Below are 27,949 nucleotides of genomic sequence, written 5' to 3' on the forward strand. Positions count from 1 at the left end.
ATATATGTGCCTTATTCATTAAGTTGAGTACTGTGGAGGTGAGGCCCTTTGGTCAGATGCCAACTGTTAAAGAGGTAGGACAGGAAGAAAAACCCCATCTCCCAGGTGTGACCATAGGTCTGAAGACAATGTGTAGCTGGAATATTTTTGATAGACAAAGATCCCAACTGACTTTAAAATCACACTTAACTAGCCCTGCTGGTGTGGTCCAGTGGTTGAGCGGCTACCCATGCACCACGAAGTCACTGGTTGATTCCTGGTCAGGGTACATGCTCAGGCTACAGGCTTGATCTGAGGTGGGGGCCATGCAGGAGGCAGCCAATCAATGTTTCTCTCTCTCTCTCTCTCTCTCTCTCTCTCTCTCTCTCTCTCTCTCTGTAAAAATCAAAAAATATATTTTTTAAAAAGGCACACTTAACTAAACATCTCTAAGAAGGAAACACTATAACCTCCAGGGGTGCTTCCTTCAACCCAGTAAGCAGGGCTTTATAGCTTCAACTCCACCAATAAACATGCAAGCAAAAACCGGTTTGGCTCAGTGGATAGAGCATCGGCCTGTGGACTGAAGGGTCCCGGGTTCAATTCCGGTCAAGGGCATGTACCTGGGTTGCGGGCGCATCCCCAGTGGGGGGTGTGCAGGAGGCAGCTGATCGATGTTTCTAACTCTATCTCTCTCCCTTCCTCTCTGTAAAAAATCAATAAAATATATTTTAAAAAAAAAAAAAAAACATGCAAGAGCAAAGCAGAGCTCTGATCCTTCAGTTCCCTCAGTCATGCTTTTCCTCCATAGCCACAACTGAAATCATTCCACTTCCTCTTCCTCTACCAAGGATAAAATGGGACAACTGGCCTGCCCTATTGCTTTATCTCCTGTCTTAATCCTAGTCCCTCTTTTTCTACTATAAACAAAAAGAATTAGTAGGAAAAAGGAGGGGGAAATCAATTCTACTTGAAGAAATGAAGGCATGGGAAAAGGTCTCAAAAGATAGGTTTGCCCTAACCGGTTTGGCTCAGTGGATAGAGCGTTAGCCTGCGGAATCAAGGGCCCAGGTTCGATTCCGGTCAAGGGCATGTACCTTGGTTGCGGGCACATTCCCAGTAGGGAGTGTGCAGGAGGCAGCTGATCGATGTTTCTCTCATCGATGTTTCTAACTCTCTATCCCTCTTCCTTCCTCTCTGTAAAAAATCAGTAAAATATATAAAAAATAAAAAGATGGGTGTGACTTCCACAGTTAGAGAAGGAACAGCATGCTTTAAGAAAGGGTCAATGTATATAACATGTTATAGGGAATAATCACAGAGATGGTCCAGCCTTCTCAATAAACGTTATTTTATGCCAACTAAGGCTAAGGAAGACAGAGACTTCAAAAAACCCTACCAAGATTATGAGAAGCATCCCCTCATAAATCAGTCTCAACCAAAGCCAAGCTGACCTGCTCCAGCAAGAGCAAATTTCTTGAATTCTTCATTCTTTTTCCGCATCTCCATCACCTCCTGCTGCATTTTCATGCTCTTCTCCAACTCTTGCTCCTCAGTACTTTTTAGAAGTTTCTGTCTAAAGGGCAAATCAATAAAGGAGGTAAGAGAGGAGAGGAGAAAGAGGCTCAATGGTTCAAAATAATCTAAAGGCATTATATAGATTAGATTTTAAACCTGTGATACAATAATTACCCAAACAAAAACTTAGATAACCTATGGAAAAAATAATCCAGGTGCACAATTTATACCTTAATACTGAACAAATTTTCAGAAAACAGCTAAAATAGACATGATGTTCCAAAAGATCCACAAATTGGACTATGTCATTGATTAGCTTTTTGCCACCAGAAAAGCTAAAATTAAAATGCCACTAGAATGGGAAAAATCTTTGCAACAAATATGGCCAAAGTTTAATGATATATACAGAACATATACTGTGATAGAGAGAACAGACTTAGGAGTAAAGCCAGAGAGTTCAAATCTCAGCCCTGTCATTTCATTTTCTGCCTATGTGATCCTGAGAAAATGATTTAACCTCTCAGAGCCTAAGGTGTCTCCACTGTAAAATGAGGAATATACTCATCTTCACAGAATGTTTGTAACTATTAAATCATATAATGTTTCTCAGTACCTGACACATAGTAAACATTCCAGTTAGAGTAGCCATTCTTAGTAACAAACAAAAAAGGAAACAGAAAATTCACCCAAGAGGAAATATGGAAAAGATGTTACAATAACAGTAATACAATGTTGTTTACAATGTAATCAGGTAAATACAAATTAAAATAATTAAATGCCATCAACAATATAGCAATTAAATGTGGAACATTTTTTATTGATATTTTAGGGGTGGGGAAAGAAAGGGAGAGAAAGAGAGCAAGAGAGAAATATCAATGTGAGAGAGAAGCATCAATCTGTTGCCTCCCACATGCACCCTGACGATGGGGGTTCGCCTTGACAGGGAATCGAACAGACACCTTTTGGTGCACAGGATGACACTCAACCAACTGAGCCGCACAGGGCAGGGCAGGAACATTTTTTTTTTAATATATTTTTATTGATTTCAAAGAGGAAGGGAGAGGGAGAGGGAGGCAGAAACATCAATGATGAGAGAGAATCATTGATCGGCTGCCTCCTGCACGCCCCCTACTGAGGATTGAGCCCACAACCCAGACATGTGCCCTTGACCGGAATCAAACCTGGAAGCCCTCACTCAGTAGGCCAATGCTCTAGCCATTGAGCCAAACTGGCTATGGTGGCAGGAACATTTTTTAAAGTAAAAACATTCAATGCAGATGAGACAAGGAAATAATAATATTCAAAATTGATGGCACTGTAAATTTATATATTCTTTTCTAAAATAAAATTGGCTATATGAATAACCATAAAACTAGTCATTGAGATTACTCTAAAGAAAAAGCTCTGCCTACAAAGATGTTCACTAACTACTTATAATAATAAAAAATTAGAAACTACATTTTCAACAGAAAATGTTTAAATATAATGAGAATATTAACAATCTACCAAAAGAGGTAAATGCAAAGATTTTATAGTAGTACAGAAAAATAAATAAATCAAAGTCTCATAGTGAGTGAATAAAGCAAACCCAAAGGTTGTTTACATACTGATTGGGAAAATAGGTATTTTACTTGAATAAAACTAGAAGGGAGCTTGGTGAAATAAAACCATTCAAGTTGGATAGTAAGAACTTTACTTTTTCCTTTTATATTTCTATCAATTTGCTTTAATAATATATTTTTCCCAGTGTTTAAGACTTGGGTACCCACCAGGTTATAAAACAATTCATCTCACCGTGGTTATAGCCTCAGGCATTTCCCAAGCTCCACGTACAACAAATAGACTGGAAATGTACCCATTTGCAATTTTCTTCTATTGACTCTGTTTAAAATTCAGGAAAGCAGCCGAAACCGGTTTGGCTCAGTGGATAGAGGTCGGCCTGTGGACTGAAAGGTCCCAGGTTCGGTTCCGGTCAGGGGCATGTGCCTGGGTTGCGGGCACATCCCCAGTAGGAGATGTGCAGGAGGCAGCTTATTGATGTTTCTAACTCTCTCTCTCTCTCCCTTCCTCTCTGTAAAAAATCAATAAAATATATTTTTTTAAAAAAAGAAAAAAGAAAAGGAAGAAAGGAAAGGTAAAAAAAAAAAAAAAAATTTCAGGAAAGCAGCATACCTTACAGGTGGCATACCAGGCATAGTACGTCTCTCCTTGGCTTTCTCTGGGGAAGATTCATTCTTTCCAGAAGTATCTTGACAAGGAGCAATGCCATCTTTCTCTTCTTCTGACTTCTTTTGATTAGAACTTGAGTACAAAAGAACAAAAAATATCCTCTTAATTCCCTAAATTATACCCTGCTCTAGCCTCCTCCCCAAATCTATCACATATGACTTTAATTTTCACTCTCTAAGACAGCAGTTCTCAACCTGTGGGTCGAGACCCCTTCGGGGGTCGAACGACCCTTTCACAGGGGTCGCCTAAGACCATCGGAAAACACATATATAATTACATATTGTTTTTGTGATTAATCACTATGCTTTAATTATGTTCAATTTGTAACAATAAAATTGGGAGTGACCACAACATGAGGGACTGGCATTAGGAAGGTTGAGAACCACTACTCTAAGACAACAAGCATACTTCAACCACAAGATTCTTCTACTGGTAGGTAACTAGTGGTTATCAGATCATCTATAAGAGGTAAACTTTAAGAACACCAATAGAAATCAATATAAGAGTTGTCTGGTGAAGGTTCAAGAGGATAAGAGGGATTCCAACTGTTCATCATCCAATGCACAAATGCCAGACAGCTGGTTGCCTTCCAATATCGATTCCATTTTCTTTTTTATTAACAGAACGCCAATTGTGTTTGGGGCGACGATGGAAAAAGGCAAAAGTATTGTACTTGCATCAATAGTCTCTATTGCACCTAGGAGGGATCCATGACACAGGTGGGCAACTAAGATAAATCAAGAGTTTCTGGAAAATATTTTACTTTTGTGATATAGGTGGTGCTGCCCCCTCTTCCTTTGCCTTCTTCTCCTCTTGATACCTAGTGATATAGCAGCTATCTTGTGGGAACAAGGCAACAAACACAAGGAAGAAGCTAAGAAACAGAGCAGCCATCTTGAGGAACAAGCAAGGAATAAAAGCTGACTCACAGAGATGCTGCCCTAGCATTGTTCAACCACTGAACCAAAGCCAACAGTAAACTTCTGTGAAGCAAATAAATAACTACTCTGTAAACCACTCTAGCTGAACAGGTAAAATGCATTCCTAACTGATAAAAGTAAGAGCACCATATATTCTGCTTGCTATTAACCTCAGGAGCAAACAGAGGTAAAACCTATGCCAACTGTCAAAAGCTGTGGCTACTTACACTTTCATTCTTTTGGAGGGTGGAGTTTCACTGATGATTACAGGAGTAGGACATCTCTTGGCTTTCGTTTTCACATGGTGTTTTTCTTTCTGTGCCAAAGCTTTCTGAGCAGAGAGTCTAACAGATCGTCTATGGGAAAGGAATTGACAAAAATTTATCTGAAATGAATTTATCTTCTACAGATATATAAAATGTCCTTCAGAAATGTGAAAGTATGTCAAACTACAAAGAGCTATAAAAAGTTTAGTGGTATTATTTCAACTGTAAACATCTAATCTCTTGTTTTACTGATAGTTATAAAAATTTCATCATAAATATTAGTACTTAAATGCATTTGTACTTGTAAATTAGACCTCAATAAAGCTGAGATTTTTTTAAGGCACTGGCAATCACCTAGCAGAATTCTTCCTTTCATAAGTGAGAAAAGTAAAAAAAGATGAGGTGACTTGACCAATCCTGTTACATCACTAACTGCTGTCAGAACTGAAATTAGAGATCAGAGCTCCTGGAAACTGACCATAGTATTTATTTTCTCCTTTTACTTATAGCCACACAGTAAAAATATAACACATACCAAAAAATGCACAAAACAAAAATTAAGTTAAAAGATTACAAAATGAGCCCTAACCGTTTTGGCTCAGTGAATAGAGCGTCGGCCTGCGGACTGAAGGGTCCCAGGTTCGATTCTGGTCAAGGGCATGTACCTTGGTTGCGGGCACATCTCCAGTGGGAAGCGTGCAGGAGGCAGCTGATCGATGTTTCTCTCTCATCGATGTTTCTAACTCTCTATCCCTCTCCCTTCCTCTCTATAAAAAAATCAATAAAATATATATTTAAAAAAAAAAAAAAGATTACAAAATGAAATCATGACCTAACCTAAGAAACAGAACACTGGAAACAGCTATCTTGACTTGTCTTATAGTAATCATTACTTTTTCTCTATCATTTTACCATAAAAGATTGGTACATTAAGGGAAGAAACAAAAAAATAAACCTTTATGTAATGCATTCAGACTGCTGCAAGTATTTTTTTCTGTCTCGTTTATTTCACCCATCATTATGTTTGTGAGATTCATCCACATTGATTCATGTAGCTTTAACTCAGTTTTCAATGATGCATTCATTGCACGAATGTACCACTATTTATCCCGTCTACTGTTGATTCTCAAGTTCTTGGTGCAGAGTACACATGCTGCTGTTGGATATCTTAAGTTGTAAGATTACTGGGTCATAGGACATTGGTTAAAACAACTCAAGTCATTTTTCCAAAGTGCTTGAATCAATTTATGCTTACACTGGCAAGTTTATAAGAGTCTACATCCACCTGAATATTAGGTATTATCAGATGATTTAATTATAGCCATATTAAATGATTTGTAGAACTTCACTGTGGTTTTATTTTGCTTTTCCCTGATTACCAGTGGACAGAGCAACTTTTCACGTTTATTGGCCATTTGGTTAACCTTTTTCATAAAGTGCTAAGTAGTTCAAGTCTCTTGCCTGCTTTCTGTGGGTTATCAATCCTTTTCTAATTGATTAGTAGAGACTCTTTGTATTCTACAAATGAGTTGTTTGTAAATGTTATGTTACAAGTATCTTTTCCCACTATGGGGGTTGGCTTTTTTACTCTTTATAGTATCATTTAGTTAACAGTGCTCAAAATACATCAACCCCTTCCCCCACTATGGTCAGTGCTTTTCTATGTGTATCCTAGTCAAAAAATCTTTCCCTATTCTAAGCTCATAACTATATTCTCCTATATTTCCTTATATAAGCTCATAACTATATTCTCCTATATTGCCTTATATGAGTTTTAGCTTTAGTTTAGATTTAGATCTGTAATCTACGTAGAACTGACCGTTTTATATACAGTGAGGTAGAGACCAAGTTTCATTTTTATTCTACTTGGATATCCACTGTCCAAGTATTTAATTAAGGGAACTTAAAAAAGGAAAAAAACTCCACTTTCCCCACAGGTCTGCAGTACTCTCTTTGTCATATACCATGCCCATACATGGGAAACTGAGTTTCTATTCTATTTCACTGGTCTCACTGGTAAAGTAACACCTCCATGGAAAAAATATTATTACAGACTTGTTGATTCTTAACTTCTCTGTCAAAGTAGTTTTGGCCATCTTTCAGCCTATCCATCTAAACCATCATATATAATAAAAGGCTAATATGCAAATTGTCCCCTCGGGAGTTCGACCGACCGGGAGTTCAACTGCTCGCTATGACATGCACTGACCACCAGGGGGCGGCATGGAACAAAGGAAGGCCTCCACCAACAGCGGGCAGCCAGGGGAAGGAAGGCCCTGATTGCCAGCCAGGCCTAGGGACCCTACCCATGCACAAATTTCATGCACCAGGCCTCTAGTGTGAAATAAAATAGTAGGGAATTTGTATGATTGTCTACACCAGTGCTTCTCAACCTTCCTAATGCTGCGACCCTTTAATACAGTTCCTCATGTTGTGGTGACCCCCAATTTCATTGTTACAAATTGAACATAATTAAAGCATAATGATTAATCACAAAAACAACATGTAATTATATATGTGTTTTCCGATGGTCTTAGGCGACCCCTATGAAAGGGTCGTTTGACCCCCAAAGGGGTCGCGACCCACAGGTTGAGAACTGCTGGTCTACACCATTCTATTTCATATGCTGTTCCTTTCTAGATTGGGCATCTCTAAGTTAAATCTAAGATCTGAGATAATGGCACTAACATTTTACCTCTTATTATGCATTTTCTTTTTTTATTATCCTCACCTGAGGATATTTTTTCCAATGATTTTTAGAGAGAGTGGAAGGGAAGGAGGGTAGGGAGGAAGAGGAAGAAAGAGAGAGACATCAATGTGAGAGAGATACATCGATTGGTTATGTCCCACACACTCTCCAATTGGGGCCGGGGATCAAGCCTGCAACCCAGGTATGTGCCCTTGATGGGGAATTGAACCTGAGACCCGTAGGTGTATGGGCCAACAATCTAACCACTGAGCAATAGCAGCCAGGGCTTATTATGCATTTTCATAACGCAATATCATTTACTAAGTACATATTATCTTATTTGGACCTTTTTTACAATTAGCTCCCTTATTCTCAATAAACTGAGGTTTTGAATAGCTGAGGGTACATGCCCCTAAGAAAAAAAACATTCAGGCAGATCTTCTGACAGAAGCTATCTTCTGTCATACCATCATTTCTAAAAAGCATTCTAGAATTCAGTCAGGTTGAGGAACAATTTTTGTAATCATATACATATACAAAACAGAAAAGCCAAGACACTAACAGTTTCTTGAATTCTGAAGGAATCTATAGGACACTGGGTCTCTTTTCCATAGTCCTACTTCACAATCTAAACATGGAACAGAAACCACTGAATCAGTCAATAGCAATCTCTTCAGCCTGTAATATATACATACAAGGTTGAGATTTCATAGAATTCTTTGATTAAAACGGGCTTCTTTACCAGAAAAGATTAGTATAAGCTTATGATATCCTCAAAAGTGATACCCTTATGCCAGCATAAGGCTTTGCAAACGGTAATTTCATTATTTCTGAGCAATAATATTATAAATACTCTACCATTCTTCTTCCTTGAGATATTCTAGGTGATGTCAAGGTATAAAGCAATTAATAGTCCTGCAATTTAAACTCTGGGTGGGTAGTTAATTATTAGATGGTGAACGCTCTGAGATTGCTAGTAAAGATTGCAGATTAATCTACCCACCCATCCATTCATCAAGAATTTATTGAGCTTCTGCTCCAGCCAGACACTGGTAAGGATTAAAGATACATTTGTTGCCCTTAGAAAGTTTCCTTACAATGTGGTGTAAAAAAAAAAAAAAAATTCTGTCAAATAGCCATAAAAATAAATCTAAAATTGCAACTAGTGTTGGTGGTGCAAACAGCAAGGGCTTTGGAACCAAACTGATCAGTTTGAATCCTGGCTCTGAAATAAAGTTACCACAGACAAGTAACTTAGTAACCTCTGAACCATTATCATAAATGAAACATATTACCTACATCTCATAAATGTTATGAAGATTAAATAAAGTAACATAAATTGTCTAATAAAGTATGGCACACCTAGTAGATGCTCTGTCCAGTAACTACTCTTTGAACATCATTAATATAACTACCACTTTTGACTCTGAAACAATCTTACCTCTGAGGCAGAGATGGAGTATTTCTTGAGGTGGTTCCCTTGACTTCCAGGGCAGAACGAACATTTGAGGGAATGGACTGTTGCACCAGATTTTCTTTTTCTGACTCTTTGTAGTAAGTGTTGTCAACTGCAGGAGAGTAAAAACCAGTCAGCACTCAGCCCTAGCCAGTGTGGCTCAGTTGGTTGGAGTGTCCTCCTGTACGCCAAAAGGTGGCAGGTTTAATTCCCAGTCAAGGCACGTACCCAGGTCGTGGGTTCAATCCCCAGTCTGGTTGTCTGGTTGGGGGCACACGCGAGAAACAACCAAGTGATACTTCTCTCTGACATGGACGTTTCTCTCTCTCTCTCTCTCTCTCCCTTCCTCTTTCTAAAAAAATAAGTCAAAGTAAAACAAACAAACAAAACTAGTCAGTACTCAAATCTCAAGAAAATAAGTTAAAAATAAGATATACACAGTGGGGCAAAAGTAGGTTTACAGTTGTTCATATGGAAAAAGAATACAATAATTAATAATACAAGAATATACTGTGTTTTGCGTACTCACAACTGTAAACCCGCTTTCCCCCCCACCATGTATATATATGCTTAAAATAGGATTCTAGATTGAAAATTTTATGTGTGTGTGTATACATATAGCCCTAAGCAATTGAACCTTTAGTTCTAGTGAAATGTTCCACGGAAGACCTTAGGCACCACCTCAGAAAAAAAATCCCAAACACATCCTCATGACATCTTAATTTTTTGTTAATTCCACCCGAAGATATTTTTTCCCATTAATTCTTTTGAAGTAGAAGGAAGGAGAGAGGGAGAAAAGCAGTAATGTGAGACACCTAGATCAGTAATCTCCCATGAGTGCCCAATCCCAGGGTCGGGAAATCAAACCTAAGGCCCCTGGGTTCATGCTCTGACGCTCTAACCAATGTGTCACACCAGCCAGGTCATGATATTTGAAAGGGATAAAATGTTAAAGCTTTCACGGAGAAAAAGAAAACACCTGAGATGCAAGGAAAATAAGATAAGCTGAATTCCTCATCAGTGACACAGGATGATAGAAGATTAAAAAAAAAAAAAAAAAAGCAATGCCTTCATTCATAATAGTCAAAACAACTTTTTAAAATCTACAACTCTATATTAAGTCAAACTTTCAATTGTATTATGAATGTGGGATGATGAAATTTTGAGACATGAGAGAACTCAAAGTTCTCTTCTCCTGCACCTAATCTTGGGAAGTTCCCAGAATATGTACTCCAACAAAATGAAGGACAAATAAAAGAATATAAGAAAGAAACATAGGATCCAGAAAATATCAACAAAGATATTCAAAAGATATTAGGAAAAATAATGTCCTCTCTTAAAAAGCAGTTATAACTTTCAAGGATATTGTCCAATATGAAGCAAGCTAAAGTATGACAGTAATTTACATAACTGATGAAGTTTAAAGAAAAGAGAATCTTCCTGACCTTGATGTCAGGATCATCTTTATGTGGCCCACAGATTTTGACAATGGAACTGTGGAGAACCAAGGAGAGCCAAGAAGAAATGCAGCCGCACATCACATTAACTGACCTGTCATCAAATAATATTTACATAAACATAATGTAAATATTGCTAATACAATCAAATTTTCAGGCATTATGTGTATAACCACAATTTAAAACAGTAAAAGTTTAAAGATGTAGCATTTGAGGAAGGGGACTAGGTATAGGGGTGTGAAAGAAAAGAAGGTATTTTATTTTATTTTATTTTTAATATATTTTATTGATTTTTTTACAGAGAGGAAGGGAGAGGGATAGAGAGTTAGAAACATTGATGAGAGAGAAACATCAATCAGCTGCCTCTGGCACACTCCCCACTGGGGATGTGCCCGCAACCAAGGCACATGCCCTTGACCGGAATCGAGCCTGGGACCCCTCAGTCCGCAGGCCGACGCTCTTATCCACTGAGCCAAACCGGTCATGGCGAAAGAAGGTATTTTATTATTAAGCATCAAGATATTACCATGGCCATCATGAAACAGAAACAGAGAAAAAGTGCTGAGAATACTGAGAAAGGAATAATCAAGTAAAGGCTTCATGGAAGAAACAGCATTTGATGGTACAGCTTATGAACTGAGCCTTGATAAAAGAAAAAAACTGTATGACAGGGGAGAAAAGGCCATAAAAACAGATTCCATGCATTATTTATTCCAGAGAACAATAACTGGGCTCACCGACTAAAGAAATTTTTTTGGAAGGAAAATAAAGACATCAAAAAAAACAAAAACTGATAGATTATGACAAGGCTATAATAGAGACACTTATTCCTAATTAAAAGGAAGAGATTATGATATTACATTTTAAAAAGACCCAATTTACACTGCCTACAAAAAAAATGTACTTGAAATATAAAGACAATGCTAAATGCTAATACTAATCAAAAGAAAACTGAAGTTAATATCAAAGTAGATCTCAGAGCAAAGAATATTACTAGAGATAAAGAAGATAATTTCAAAATGATAAAATGGTCAATTCATCAAGATGACTTAACAACCTAAGTATTTATGTACCGAATAACAGAGCTTCAAAATACACAAAGCAGAAACTACAAGAAATAGGCAAATCCATAATTATAGTCTGAAATTTAATATTTCTCTAATTGATGGAAGAAGCTAACAGAAAATCAGTAAGAATATAATAGCCATAAATAATATATGTGTGAATATGCACGGTTATATTCCAATAAAACTTTTTACATAAATATGTTCTAGTCAACTCATCAAGAAGATGTAACAATTAGACACATATGTACCTAACAACAGCGCCCCAGATACATACATAAAGGCAAAACTAACAAAATTGACAGAAAAAATAGGCAATTCAACAATTATAGCTGAAGACTTCAATATCCCCACTTTCAGTAATGGATAGAACAATTAGAAGGTCAATAAGGAAATAGAAGACTTAAGCAATACTATCAACCAACTTGACTTAATTAACATTTACGTAACTCTCCACCCAATGACAGCAGAATACACATTCTTTTGAAGTGCACACTCAACATTTACCAAGACAGACCTTCTGGCCATGAAACAAATCTCAATACATTTACAAGGATTCCATTATTGACCACAATGGAATTAAATCCATCAAGAAATCAATTCTGGCCGAAACTGGTTTGGCTCAGTGGATAGAGCGTCGGCCTGTGGACTGAGAGGTCCCAGGTTCGATTCCGGTCAAGGGCATGTGCCTGGGTTGCGGGCACGTCCCCAGTGGGGGATGTGCAGGAGGCGGCTGATCGATGTTTCTCTCTCATCGATGTTTCTGACTCTCTATCTCTCTCCCTTCCTCTCTGTAAAAAATCAATAAAATATATTAAAAAAAAAAAAGAAAGAAAGAAATCAATTCCGGAACCCCTGCAAATATTTGGAAATTAAAACTTCTAAATAACATATAAGTAAAATTTGCAACTAGTAGATCAGTCCTGAAGATCTAGGCATAGCATAGAGATTATAGTCAACAATACTGTATATAAACTTCAAAGTTGTTAAGAGACCAGATCTTAATTGCTCTCAAAACAGAAAAGAATTATGTGATGTGACAGAGATAAGGGATATAAGATCCATAAGAGATATAACCATCCTTATTTATTGTTGGTCTCATGTCAGGGTTTGTCCCATATCACAGACCCAACATCAGGCAATCCTATCTCTGTTTAGAGCTAGATTCTGAGTAGTATAATCCATCCATTTTGAGCCTCGACCTATGAAACCAGAGGTCGCGATTCAATTCCTGGTCAGGGCACAGGTCCAGGTTGTGGGCTGGATCCTCAGTGTGTGGCATGCAAGAGGCAGCCAATTAATGATTCTCTCTCATCATTGATCTCTCTCTCTTTCTCTCCCCCCCCCCTTCCACTTTGACATCAATAAAAGATACATATATTTTTTAAAAATTAATTAGGAAGCCAGGCTGGTATGGCTCAGTTGAATGAGCACCATCCCATGCACCAAGAGTTTGCCGGTTCTATTACCAGGGCACATGCCTGGGTTGAAGGCTAATTCTCCAGTAGGGGGTGTGTAGGAAGGCATGTAGGAGGCAGCTGATCAATGTTTCTATCTCTTTCCCTCTCCCTCAAAAAAAATGTTTCAATAAAAACATTTAAAATAAATAAATAAAGCCCTAACCGGTTTGGCTTAGTGGATAGAGCATCGGCCTGCAGACTCAAGGGTCCCGGGTTCGATTCTGGTCAAGGGCATGTGCCTTGGTTGCAGGCACATCCCCAGTGGGGAGTGTGCAGGAGGCAGCTGATCGATGTTTCTCTCTCATCGATGTTTCTGACTCTCTATTCCTCTCCCTTCCTCTCTGTAAAGAATCGATGAAATACATTAAAAAAAAGAAAAATAAATAAATAAATAAAAATGAATTGGGGTGGGGTAGCAAGAGGGAAGTGAGTATAGTTATAAAAGGGCAGCACAAGGCTCCTCGTGATGTTAGAGCTGTTCAATATCTTGACTCTGATGGTAGACCCAGAAACCTACACAGATGATAAAATTGCATAGAACTTACTACACATAAACAAAAATAAGTACTAGTGAATTGGAAAATCTGAGTAAGACTGGTGTATTGTTCATCACATTGCAATATATCAATGTATCATATCAAGTTGTCCGCCTTAAACTTATGTTACATGTCAATTATACCTCAATTTTAAAAAATGAGTGAAATAAACTATCAAAGGGAATATTAAAAGTATCTTGCCAGCGCATGGCTCAGTGGTTGAGTGTTGATCTATAAACTAGGAGGTCACAAGTTCAATTCCTGGTAAGGGTACATGCCTGGGTTGAGGGCTCAATTCCTAGTATGGGGTGTGCAGGCGGCAGCCAATCAATGATTCGCTCTCATCATTGATGTTTCTCTCTCTCTCTCCCTCTCCCTTCCTCTCTGAAATCAATATATATATATATGTTTTAAATATCTTGAATGGGCCCTGGCTGGTGTGGCTCAGTTGGTTGGGAGTCACGTACTATAAGGTTGATGGTTCAATTCCCAGTCAGGGCACATGCCTGGGTGCTCAATCCCCAGTAGGGGGTGTGCTGCAGGCAGCCTCTTTTTAATGGAATGAAAATGAAAACACAATATATCAAATTGTGGGATGCCATTAAAGCAATGATTTTCAGAGTGCAGCAAGAATTTGACTAGCATGACTATCTTGTCAGGGGCCCTGACCTGTTTTCCCTTAAAATGTCAAATAAAAAAATGACAATAGCCAACACAACAATAGCCATCTGGTGTGAATGCCCTGTCTTGAACCATAAATATATAAGTCACATAATAGAGCTGCAACTTCTAAGTTACTTCACAAAATAAGGTTGCATCTGATTGGTTAATTCTTGGTACCAAAAATCCTTATATACATATACTAGAGGCTCAGTGCACGGATTTGTGCACCAATAGGGTCCCTTGGCCTGGCTGCAGAAAACGGGCTGAAACTGGCTCTCTGACATCCCCCAGGGGGTCCCAGATTGCAAGAGTGCGCAGGCCAGGCCAAGGGACCCTACCAGTGCACAAATACGTGCACCAGGCCTCTAGTATGCATATAAGGTCTTTGGTTAATCTCTTCCAGCCCTCCCCACTGCCCCCTTCCCTCTGAGATTCAGTCTGTTCCATGTTTCCATGCCTGTGCCTTGAGCATCTGCCCCCAGGTGGTCATTGCGCATCACAGCTACCAGCAGGTCGGCTGGTTGGCCAGTCAACTGGTCGGCCAGTCAACCAGTTGCTTAGACTTTTATATATATAGAAGATAGGCACCTGATTTCTTAAAAAGTCACTTTGGAGGAAAAAGGATAATTACTATTTATTATTTTTTTTGTAAACCAATCAAAATCCTACCCTTTTTTGTCTGTCAGATTGGCAAAAAATATATTTTTTAGTGTGTTGCAGAATTTTAGTGATTTAGTTTATGTGTGTCATGAGATTAAAAAAAAGTTGAAAATTGCTGCACTAAAGCAGTACTTGGGGGAAATTTATAGCAATAAACACAGTAAAAAAGAAAAAAGATCTCAAATAATGACTTCAGTCGCCACTTTAAGACATTAAAAAAAAAACCCACCCCATGTGGCTCAGTGGATGAACACTGACCTATAAACCAGGAGGTCACGGTTTGATTCTGGGTCAGGGCTGCATTCCCAGTAGGAGGCATGCAGAAGGCAGCCGATCAATGATTCTCTCTCATCACTGATGTTTCTATCCCTTTACCTTCCTCTCTGAAATCAATTTAAAACAAAATCAATTTTTTTTTTAATATATATTTTATTGAATTTTCTTACAGAGCGGAAGGGAAAGGATAGAGAGTTGGAAACATCGATGAGAGAGAAACATCGATCAGCTGCCTCCTGCACACCCCCTACTGGGGATGTGCCCGCAACCAACGCACATGCCCTTGACCAGGATCGAACCCAGGACCCTTCAGTCCACAGGCTGGCGCTCTCTCCGCTGAGCCAAACCAGTCAGGGCCAAAATCAATTTTTAATAAAACAAAAAGAGCATATTGAGCCCAAAGTAAGTATAAGTTAAATATTAAAGATCAGAATGGAAATCTATAAAATAGAAAACAGAAAAATAGGGGGGAAAATCAATGACAAATTGATTGTAGTGATGGTTGCACACTACTCTATGAACATACTATAAAAAACAAGGACACGGTCCAGCCAACATGGCTCAGTGGTTGAGAGTCAACCTAAGAACCTGGAGGTCATGGTTCCATTCCCGGTCAGGGCACATGGCTGGATTGCGGGCTTGATCCCCAGTGTGAGGCGTGCAGGAGGCAGTCAATCAATGATCCTCTCTCATCATTGATGTTTCTATCGCTCTCCCCCTCTCCCTTCCTCTCTGAAATGAATAAAATATTTTTTAAAAAAGCAGGAAATGTACACTTTATAAGTAGGTGAATTCTATGTGTGAATTATGTCTAAATATAGCTATGACTTCAAAAAAAGATCATTTTTAAGGATCTGACTCTTTTTTTTTAAGTATAAACGTGAGCATAAGACTTTATTGTGAATTGAAGGGAATTAATACAGCCTCCAGGATGTAGAGGGTGGTCAAGCTCTAAAGCACTGCCCACAGATTTGTGACCTCTTAAAGGATGCCTCTTTTGTTCTGATCAAATAGACTAGTCTACAGATTTAGTAACCACCAGTTTAAATGTCAATCATCTTTTAAAATCAGACAGACAACTCAAAGAATTCCTGTATAATATAGAGCAGTACCTTCTTCTCTCCTACTGGTTTATTTACCAGCCAGACCAGCCGTGGGCAAACTATGGCCCGCGGGCCGGATCCAGCCCGTTTGAAATGAATAAAACTATAAAAAAAAAAAGACCGAACCCTTTTATGTAATGATGTTTACTTTGAATTTATATTAGTTCACACAAACACTCCATCCATGCTTTTGTTCCGGCCCTCCGGTCCAGTTTAAGAACCCATTGTGGCCCTCGAGTCAAAAAGTTTGCCCACCCCTGAGCCAGACCCATATGTTACATTAAATACTGTCATAAAAAGATCGTTACATATCTGGGCAATCAAATTCTAGTTGGAAAAAATAATTCTATGTTAGCTTAATTTCCAAGAGATTATTTTTTTAAAAGTGTAGCACATCATTAATTTCACATTCACCATGATGAATTAGCCCATTTCACCAAAAGTAAACCAAGGGATATACAGCATTTAGGTAATTCCTCCAGACCCCTCAGGCTCCTAATACACTGTACCACCATTCTGCAAAGAAGCTTTTTTCTAATATTTTCTCTTACCTGGTCTCAAAGGTGTCACAATAGCTTGCGGAGGATTTGCTTTTCTCATAGGTGTCATGTCAGGAAACCTATTCTCCAAATTGGCCTTCTCTTCTGTGAAACGATAGGAGTGTCATTATCTAAACAAGCAAAATAAGTCAGTGCCATGCACTTAAAATGGGGCCTAAAGCCCCCAACCAGTACACTTCTAACTCACTGGACAAGTACAAGCAAAGTTCTAGTGGTTAAAAAAAAATGAGTACACATTATACGTCAGAGATAGAGACTGTAACAACTATCACTAAAACACTGGCAACAGTGAACAATGCATTTTAGAAAAGAAGTATAGACTCTGCACTGTGAAAAGCTCCTTGTCTTTGCTTGATTCAGTTAGGACGGTACAAACATGAACTGGCCTTATCTACCACCTAAATACATCATGTTCCTTTTAAAGAAAACTGTAGCCACCAATCTCTGCAGGGTTCACAAGAGACATCTTATAGTCTGAGTTGAGGTTATTCCTTAACTAAGAATAGTGAGAGGGGAGTATGGGGTATGTGAGAAATGAAGAGAACTTTCTCATAGACCCCATATCCCAAAGGAAGAGGCTTTATGCAGTAATCTTGTCTTAGGTTCTGCTGTGCCTAACAGTCAGCACAAAGCAGTGAAACACCTGTTGTACCCTAGCCTACTGACAGAAGTATCAAGATTGTGGTGAGAATGCCCTAGCCAGTTTGGCTGAGTGGAGAAAGTGCCGGCCTGCAGACTGTAGGGTCCCAGGTTCGATTCCAGTCAAGGGCACATGCCCAGGTTGTGGGTTCAATCCCCAGGAAGGGGTGCGCAGGAAGCAGCCAATCAATGGTTCTCTCTCATCACTGATGTTTCTCTCTCTCTCTCTCCCTTTCCCTTCTGCTCTGAAATCAATAAAAATATGTTTTAAAAATAATTTTAAAAAAAGATTGTGGTGAGCCCCAGCAAAAAACATGGTGCACATAAACTGATTGCAACTGTGTAAAACAGGGGTCCTCAAACTACAGCCCGCGGGCCACATGCGGCCCGCCGAAAACATTTATCCGGCCTGCCGGGTGTTTTTGCCACCGCTGCCTGTCCTGCTTAGCAGCAGACTCGTCCCGGGCCCACAGTGCACATGTGTGGAATGTCTGAGGGACAGTGAACTGGCCCCCTGTTTAAAAAGTTTGAGGACCTCTGGTGTAAAAAGATGTGATTACTTGGAACAAATTAGAAAGCAACATATAAGAACTAAAGTTTTGAAAAACAGTGGGATTAATTTTTTTCTTCCCAACTATCCTATATAATAAAAGGCTAATATGCAAATCGACCAAACAGCGGAACAACCATTGCTATGACGTGCACTGACCACCAAGGGGCAGATGCTCAACACAGGAGCTGCACCCTGATGGTCAGTGCGCTCCCACTTGGGGAGCACCACTCAGCCAGAAGCCCAGAGCCGGGCTCATGACTGGCGAGCGCAGCGGGGGTAGCGGGAGCCTTTCCCGCCTCTGCGGCAGCACTAAGAATGTCCGACTGACAGCTTAGGACATCCCCCGAGGGCTCTCGGACTGCAAGAGGGTGCAGGCCAGGCTGAGGGACCACCGCCCGCCCTCCTGCAAATGCATAAATTTTGTGCACCGGGCCTCTAGTATGTAAAAGTATTGTTATACTAGTATTTCCTTTTTTTGATTTAAAGAAAAACTGTGAAAAAGAGGTAACAGACAACTAAACCATTTCCTCAGAATTTCCATAGAGCAAAGGCATGGAAAGACCCCTGTTGGGCAGTTGGCACTCTTGTCTATCTTTCTTCCCATACCACTTGCAAGAAACCTCTCCTCTTGGGATCCGGATTGGACACCATTAAAGTCCTTTTCCAGGAGAATGGCTTATGCCCTTACATTTGGACTCTGCATTATCAGTGCTAAGTACAGCTTCAATGGACTCATTTTCCTATCCACATTCATTTCTCTTAAGGAGTAAAAAGGACATGCGAAAGAATAAAATGAAGGGGCTCCAGCAACTATCACTGGTCTCATATATTACTCCAAAGTAATATAAAAATACAATCATCCTTATTTATTGTTGGCCTGGTTCAGGGTTTGTGCCACATCACACGACCCAATATCAGGCAATCCTATCTCTGTTTAGGGACTGGGTTCTGAGTAGCATAATCCTTCCCATTTAAAAACAAATTGGGCCGAAACCGGTTTGGCTCAGTGGATAGAGCGTCGGCCTGTGGACTGAGGGGTCCCAGGTTCGGTTCCGGTCGAGGGCATGTACCTGGGTTGCGGGCACATCCCCAGTAGGAGATGTGCAGGAGGCAGCTGATCGATGTTTCTCTCTCATCGATGTTTCTGACTCTCTGTCTCTCTCCCTTCCTCTCTGTGGAAAATCAATAAAATATATTAAAAAAAAAAAACAAAAAAAAAAACAAATTGGAAGTTGGGGAGGGTTAGCAAGGAGACAAATATAGTTATAAAAGGGCATCACAAGGCTCCTTGTGATGTTATAACTGTTCAGTATCTTGCCTGGTGGTAGATCCACAAACCTACACAAGCGATAAAATTGCATAGAACTTAATACACGTAAACAAAAGTGAGTATAAGTGAAATAGGAAATCTGAGCAAGATTGTGGATTTTATCAATGTCAATATCATAGCTGTAATATTATACTCTATGCCCAGTGACAAGTAGAGCAAATTTTTAGGTGGCTGCCATCACTAAAGACATGGTTTTGAGTCCTAGAGTTTCACTCAACTTTGCTTCATCATATTTTAAGAAAATATGGATTTCTGGATTTTCCCATATATCCCTAAAGTTTAAATTATTTGTCATTCTTAACTGCAAAATAACATTGTCTTATACTGATAGTTCATTCCCAAAATACTGGGCACTTCAATTATTTCTCTCCTATCATGCATGACAAAGTATCTTGATTCAGATAGGAATTTACATTTTAGTTATTTTCTTTCAACCCTTCTTTTTTTAAGATCTTCAGAACAAAGCAAGCCACTTAACCCTTAAAATGGCAGAGAAAGCAGACACTTACCAAACCAAGAATCTATGTTTTGGGGGTCTTCCTCCTCATCCAAAGATGTAAAATTGATGAAGTCCGTGGGAGCATCATAGGAGTAAGACATTGTCCCCACCTTGGCACAGAAGAGCAGGTTTTTCCAATATTAGTGTCACTTTTCTCAACAGGTCAACTTGTAAGTAAAGAAAGTTTCAAAAACTTGACTGCACATGTCTTACTTTTCAAATCAAATCAAGTTATTTTTGGTAACTTGAAAATACTCCTTGAGGTAAATATGGTGGAATTAGAAAATGGCCAAGTTTGAGTACCTACAACATGCCATCCACTGTGCTAGTTGTTTTACATTCATTATTTTATTTTCCCCTCAATCTACCGTCTTCTCACCCAATTTACTCTCTCTGCCCTGAATAACCCAATCCAATTTTCTCTCTCTCTGTTCCACAAAACCCAATTTCTGAAATGCACACATTAAATTTCATACCTACTGACCAAAATCTTCCTCATCATTCAAAGTCCAATTCAATTCTCTACAAATTATTTCCCAATTTCTACCCATCATACATAATTGTTGCTTCTCCAACGCCACAGTGCTTCATTTACCCTCCAATTTTATATTAATAACCTACACAAATGTCTCTCCTAGTAGACTGTAAGTTCCTGAAGATAAGGATGGATTTTACTCATTTGTGTATGCTTCATCCATCAAGGTGCTTAGAACAGTATCTTATACATTGTAAGAGCTCAATACAGTTTTGCCAAGTTTAGGTTTTCTTTCCTTATTTTCATAAAAATATTGTTCCTGGGCATGAAAAAAAAAAGACTTAAATGATGTTTCCCTGTCTCTCTCTCTTCCTCCCTAAAATCAATAAACAAATCCTCGAATGGGAATTTAAAAATATATAGGAGATTAAAAATGGTGGTGGAGTAAGTAACACTGACACACTCCCAGGACCAAACTGGAATTACAACTAAAATAGCATCTGGGATCTAAACAGCACGATGGGCTCCCCAGCAGAGAGCACCAGAACTGAGAAAGGTGCTGGCATAACATCTGGCTGTGAAAAGCAGCAGGGCTGTTCTCTACCAGGGACAGATGGCTGGAAATTCAGGCACCCTCTTAAAAGGCCAACGCACAATTCACCTTGGGCTCCAGCTGAGGGAGGGCAGAGTGGACTGGAACTGTGTGAGCAGAAGCCAGGATTGGAGGCTCTGGGATTAGAGCTCAGAAGGCAGACATCCCAGGTTCCTGTGCTGAGTCATTCCCTCACACTGTGGAGGACATCTTTTCCAGGCAGATCTTTGCTATCCAGGTGGTTTGGAGGGGTGGCAGTTGCCCCATCCTATTGGAAAACCCCCTACCCTACCCTGTGGAGTTTCTGAGGCCATTAAGAGACTGAGAATAGCAATTAGCCTCCAGGCAGAATCAATTGCCCCACTATGTTGGAAAACCTCTCACCCCACCTGTGGATGATTTCCTGAGGTTACTCAAGACTGAATCCAATCCGTCTGCAGGCAGAGGCGGGTTTCTGGAGACTTTGAGTCTATGCCTGAGCCAATTAATCAGAAACATCATTTGATACTGTCCTGGACTAGAGACTGGGAGGTATAGCAGATCTACCTAATACACAGTCACAAACCCAAACAGGCAGCCAAAATGGGGAGACCAAAAAAAAAAAAAAAAAAAGCCTGAAATGAAAGAACAACAGAATTCTCCAAAGGAAGAGCTAAATGAAATGGAGGTAATAAATTTACCAGGCACAGAGTTCAGAATAATGATGGCAAAGATGCTCAACAGCATGAGAAAGATAACTCTGAAGAATGACATAGACTAATAAAGAACACAGATGTATTTGAGAAAGCTGAGGATCAGATCACTGAATTAGAAGACAGGGTAGAAAAATAATTACTCAATCACAGAGCCAAAAAGAAATAACAATTTAAAAACAGGAGGACAGCTTAAGGGAGCTATGGGACAACATAAAATGTAGTAAGTGTGCCCGAGAAGAAAGTGAGCAACGGATAGAGGATATGTTTGAAAAAATAATGGCAGACTTCCCTAACCTCATGAAGGAAAAAGTCACTCAAGTACTGTAGGGAGCAGATATAGGGTTAAGCCTCGGACTGACCTGTTGGCCCAGCTTAGAGGGCACAGCCCTCTTAGCATATTTAGGCTTGACCTTATGATGCTCCCTAGATCTTATCTGGGTGGCTAATGGGTTGAGGAAAATGTAGCAAGTGCTGCCAAAACAAGTGCAACTCACAAGAACATTGTGGCTATGGTGACCACTACCTTGTTTACCTCCGGCTATCTGGATCTCTCTCTGTGGCCTCAGCCAGGCACAAGACGATCCACCTAGACCCAGCTTATTCTCTTTGTCTGTCATTTCTACATCCTTCGCCACCCCTCCCCTCAGGCTCCCAGAACCCTTGGCTGAGCTGAATCGGCACATGTGGCGCCCAATGCGGGGCCTGAGTTCAGGGGAACTGCAGTTGTAAGGTGAAAGGACCTCCAGTGAAGCACGTGCAGAAAGTAAAAAGGAAGGTAAGGAGCGAAGTTTAGTAATAACTAGGTGTAAAACATGAGAAATTCAGGATCGTATATACGTATCCATGCTTAAGGCTATGCTCCAAGCAAAGGGCTGTTCTGTGAAGTATCAACAGCTTTTCGATTTGTTGGATTTTGTAAGTAAAACCTGCCCATGATTTTCTGAGGTAGGAAAGGTAAATGTAGAGACATGGGAGAAGGTAGGAAAACCACTTAGAGATCGTTATACAGTGGAAGGTTACCAGAGGCTTAATATTGTCGCAAAGGCTTGTCTCTCATCCAGAGACTAGTTATTATGGAAGTATTATATTCGTGTTTGAGCTGACACTGGACCAGCGTATGTTCAAAGAGCAGTATTAGCTGCCTCATTAAAGGAGATGTTACTTGCTGGTCAGCAGAAAAAGAAAGGAGGCTGCTTTAACTGTGGCAACCAATGCCCCCTCGGCAGGAAAACTTCATGTGGGGCCAGCCCCAGTCCCACCAAACAGTAGGGGCCTTATCCTTAACCCCACTGCAGCCTTTCCAGCTGGCTCAGTAAACCGTCATCATGCCATCCCAGGAAGCACAGGATTGGCAAGTTCTTTCTGGGGTGATGGATCAGGACTCAGGCAATAGTGGAAAGCGCCAATCCTACTCTTAAAATGCAACTATAAAAACAAAAAAAAACCCGAAACCGGTTTGGCTCAATGGATAGAGCGTTGGCCTGCGGAGTAAGAGGTCCCAGGTTCGATTCCGGTCAAGGGCATGTACCTGGGTTGCGGGCACATCCCCAGTAGGAGATGTGCAGGAGGCAGCTGATCGATGTTTCTCTCTCATCGATGTTTCTAACTCTCTATCTCTCTCCCTTCCTCTCTCTAAAAGATCAATAAAATATATTAAAAAAAAAAAAAAAAGGTGGAGAAGAATGTTATGCGTTAAACTTTTTGAATTACAATGCAGAGAGCTGTACAGCGGCCAAAAGGCATCGGGCCTCCTGTACAATAGCCTCTCCTGGGTTAGCCTGGTGGAAGGATGCACAAACCAGACAAGAGTTTTACCAGAATCAGTAATGATGTGGGGAAGAGGCTGTGTTTTGTATATTTCCAGAGGAGCAGTGCAGCCAATTTGGGTACCAGAGCATTATGTGTGTCACCACAATGGACCCAGAGAAGCTCCTTGTCCCTTCGTTCCAAAGACTGAGAGTTGGCCCCGATGACAGCAAAGCAGAGAAAAGAAGAAAAGGACGGCTATGCAAGGGACTGAAGTGCCAGCATGGTGTCAGATGAAGAAGTTAACAACTGAGGCCCAACAGATGGTAGAAAAACAAGATGTGGAAGCTACTCCCTCAATCATGTTTCTGGCTATGCTAGCATTGGTTAGCAAGAACTCTGAGTAAATCAGCAAAAGAAACTTTCATTTAGTAGAAAAATGTTACTGTAGTTTGATTTCTCACTTACTGCTGTGTTGCACTGGCATTATTTTGTTAATAGCCAGAGCCTTATTCTTGATGTTTAAGTTTTAAAATGTTAACATGTCTGTAGTTTGGGTTTTGCATTGGCATTGTTTTGTTATTGTTTTAATAGCCAGAGTTGTTCTTGATGCTCAAGTTTTACTTTCATTATGGTAGCTTAAAAATAAAAGGGTGAAATGTAGGAAGCCGCTATAGGGTTAACCTCTAGAGTGCCAGGAGCACTATCACGCTCCTCCTGTCTTTCCCCAAAAGTGCCGGGAGCTCTATGGCGCTCCTCCTGCAGTGTCACTATTAGATGCTAGTAGTTCACTCTTTATTGACAGATGGCACCTAAGTGCAGATTACTTATGATGCCGAATGTTTGTAGTTCTAAAATTGACCACTGGCATTTATCTGCCTAATTTTCATAATTTTTTCCCTAAACTGCTGTAAAATCAGCAAAAATGCCTTGGCAATTTTAGCATAGTTCCTAGGATGTTGGTTGGTACTCAAAGGGTTAAGCCTCAGACAGACCTGTTGGCAAAGCCACAAACAAGTCCCAGCTTAGAGGGCACAGCCCTCTTAGCATATTTAGGCTTGACCTTATGATGCTCCCTAGATCTTACCTGGGTGGCTAATGGGTTGAGGAAAATGTAGCAAGTGCTGCCAAAACAAGTGAAACTCACAAGAACACTGTAGCTATGGTGACCACTACCTTGTTTACCTCTGGCTATAAAATAAAGGCTCAGCTTGCTGTCTGGATCTCTCTCTGTGGCCTCAGCCAGGCACAGGAAGATCCACCTAGCCAGTGGTTCTCAACCTTCTGGCCCTTTAAATACAGTTCCTCATGTTGTGACCCAACCATAAAATTATTTTCGTTGCTACTTCATAACTGTAATGTTGCTACTCTTATAAATCCTAATGTAAATATCTGATATGCAGGATGGTCTTAGGTGACCCATGTGAAAGGGTCGTTCGACCGCCAAAGGCATCATGACCCACAGGTTGAAAACCACTGACCTAGACCCAGCTTATTCTCTTTGTCTTTTCTTCATCCTTCACCGCCCTCCCTCAGGCTTGCAAACCCTTAGCTGAGCTGGCTCGGCACAAAGTACAGGAGGCACAGAGAGTTACAAGCAGAAAGTACCCCAAAAGGCCCATGCCCAGACACATCATAATTAAAATGCCAAAAATTAATGACAAAGAGAATCTTAAAGGCAGCAAGAGAAAAACAATTTGTTACCTACAAAGGAGCTCCCATAAGGCTGTCAACTGATTTCTCAACAGAAACTCTACAGGCCAGAAGGGAATGGCATGAAGTATTCAAGGTAATGAAAAGCAAGGATAGGTGGTAAAATAAAGAGTTTCCCAGATGAAAAAAAAAAAAGGCTAAAGGAGTTTTTCACCACCAAACCAGCACTGCAAGAAATGCTAAAGGGACTACTGTAATGAGAAGAATAGAGAAAGAAACATAGGCACACAGAATGAAAATGGCAATAAATAAATACCTATCAATAATCTTAAGTGTAAATGGATTAAATGCTCCAATCAAAAGACAGAGTAGTTGAATGGAAACAAAAACATGACCCAATTATATGTTGTCTAAAAGAGACCCACCTTAGAACAAAAGACTCACATAGGATGAGAGTGAAGGGATGGAAAAAGATTTTCCATGCAAATGAAAATGGGCCGAAACTGGTTTGGCTCAGTGGATAGAGCGTCCGCCTACGGACTGAAGGGTCCCAGGTTCGATTCCGGTCAAGGGCACGTACCTGGGTTGTGGGCACATCCCCAGTGGGGGATGCGCAGGAGGCGGCTGATCGATGTTTCTCTCTCATCGATGTTTCTGACTCTCTATCTCTCTCCCTTTCTCTCTGTAAAAAATCAATAAAATATATTTTTTAAAAAAAGAAAGAAAATGGAAAAAACAAAAGCTGGGGTAGCAATACTCGTATCTGACAAAGTAGACTTCAAAATGAAGGCCATCATGCTGAAGGGAGGGCGGGCTGGAGGGAATCAATGGGAGAAAAGGGGGGGACATATGTAATACTTTCTACAATAAAGAATTATTTTTAAAAATGAAGGCCATCATAAGAGACAACAAGATCACTACATAATACTAAAGGGATCGATCCAACAAGAGGATATAACCCTGGTAAACATATGTGCACCCCATATAGGAGCACCTAAATATATACAAAAATCATCTAGAAGACTTTAAGGAAAAGATCAACAACAATATAGTCATAGTAGGGAACTTTAATACCCCACTGACTTCACTGGATAGATCTTCCAGACAAAAAAATTAACAAGAAAATAGGGACTCCAAATGACACACTGGATCAGAGGGATTTAATTGATATTTATAGAACATTTCACCCCAAAGCTGCAGAATATACATTCTTCTCAACTGCAATGGGTCATTCACAAAAATAGACCACATGTTAAGACATAAAACAAGTCTCTACAAGTTCAAGAAGATTGAAATCATATCATCTTCTCAGATCACAATGGAATGAAATTAGAAATCAACCAATCAGAAAGAATATATGTACCCCTATGTTCATAGCTGCACAATTTTCAATAGCTAAGATGTGGAAACAGCCCAAGTGCCTATCAGTAAACCAGTAGATAAAAAAGCTGTGGTACATTTTTGCCATGGAATACTATGCAACAGTAAAAAAAGAAGAATCTCTTATCCTTTGAGACAGCATGGAAGGACCTAGGGAGTATTATGCTAAGCAAAATAAGCCAGTCAGAGAAAGACAAGTATCACATGATCTCACTCATGGAATCTAACCAAATAAACTGATTAACAGAGTGGATCCAGAAACATAAAACAGAGTGCAGAATCTCAGGGGAAAGGTGGGGGAGAGCGGGTGGGTGGGAAGAGATCAACCATAGAACTTGTATGAATATATGCATAAGCCATGGATACAGACAATAGGGTGGTGAAGGCCTGGGGTGGAGGTCACGAAGGGCTAGAGGGAATTAAGGGGGGGGAGGGGGGGGGGGAATGGGACATATGTAATATATGTATGTAAAGATTTATTTTTTGGGGGGAGGGTTTGTTAATCCTCATCCAAGGATATTTTTCCATTGATTTTTAGGGAGAGTGGAAGAGAGAGGGAAAGACAGAGAGAAACATCAATGTAAGAGAAACACATCGATTGGCTGCCTCCTGCACCTGCCCTGACCAGGGTCTGGGCAGGGGAGGAGCCTGCAACCAAGGTACGAACCCGGGACCCTTTGGTCTGCAGGCCGATGCTCTATCCACTGAACCTAACTGGCTAGGGCTCAACAATAAAGAGTTTTTAAAAATAAAAATTAGAGCACAAAAAAAGCTTTTATTTTAAAAAAAAATCTAAAATGCAGTGCTATTCCAGCCTGTCTCTACTATCACATATATATATTAACTTTTAAAAATGAGATCAGCTTGGCCGGCTGGCATGACTCAGTGGTTGAGCATCGACCTATGAACTAGGATCAGGGATGGGCAAATGTTTTGACTCGAGGGCCACAATGGGTTCTTAAACTGGACCGGAGGGCCGGAACAAAAGCATGGATGGAGTGTTTGTGTGAACTAATATAAATTCAAAGTAAACATCATTACATAAAAGGGTACGGTCTTTTTTTTTTTTTTTAGTTTTATTCATTTCAAACGTCCGCGGGCCGTAGTTTGCCACGGCTGAACTAGGAGGTCACAGTTTGATCCCCGGTCAGGGCACATGCCCTGGTTGCAGGCTCAATCCCAGGTGTGGGGGATGCAGGAGGCAACCAGTCAATGATAATCATCATTGATGCTTCTAGCTCTCTCTCCCATTCCCTTCCTCTCTGAAATCAATAAAAATAAATTTTAAAAAATAAATAAAAATAAAAATAGGATCACTGACATTTTGCATGTTTCAAAGACATATTTTCCATGTCAATAAATATCGATATATAATCAGATGATGGTTATACCATAATTTACTTATTATTTTTAGGCTTTTCCCAGTATTTTCACGTTAAAGACAGTACTATATTCTTGGAACTAAATTTCTGTACACATCCATAATTGTGCCCTTAAGATAAGTTCTTAAAAATGGAATTGCTGCCTTTTGCTACATACTGTGAAATGTTC

At 39.9% G+C, this 27,949-nt stretch overlaps 1 protein-coding gene across 7 annotated transcripts in view; it reads right to left on the reverse strand.

Moving 5' to 3' along the window:
- TPX2 (TPX2 microtubule nucleation factor) overlaps positions 1-27,949 on the reverse strand; it is a 62,750-nt gene that overhangs the window by 22,960 nt on the left and 11,841 nt on the right. For 4 of the 7 annotated variants that reach the window (XM_036322789.1, XM_036322790.1, XM_036322788.1 and 1 more), the window contains 6 exons: positions 19,868-19,967; positions 16,828-16,920; positions 9,043-9,169; positions 4,874-5,002; positions 3,670-3,798; positions 1,434-1,555 (listed from right to left, as the gene is read on the reverse strand). In XM_036322789.1, the coding sequence (XP_036178682.1) occupies positions 1,434-1,555; positions 3,670-3,798; positions 4,874-5,002; positions 9,043-9,169; positions 16,828-16,920; positions 19,868-19,958 (691 nt within the window). In that variant the 5' untranslated portion in view covers positions 19,959-19,967. Of the gene's footprint in view, positions 1-1,433; positions 1,556-3,669; positions 3,799-4,873; positions 5,003-9,042; positions 9,170-16,827; positions 16,921-19,867; positions 19,968-20,478; positions 20,583-21,313; positions 21,410-25,598; positions 25,644-27,949 lie in introns of those variants that run through there. The other 3 variants (XM_036322792.1, XM_036322791.1, XM_036322793.1) reach the window with 3 other exon arrangements.

This window comes from Myotis myotis, unplaced genomic scaffold (assembly GCF_014108235.1).
Source record: "Myotis myotis isolate mMyoMyo1 unplaced genomic scaffold, mMyoMyo1.p scaffold_m19_p_9, whole genome shotgun sequence".
Classification (NCBI taxonomy): Eukaryota; Metazoa; Chordata; class Mammalia; order Chiroptera; family Vespertilionidae; genus Myotis; species Myotis myotis.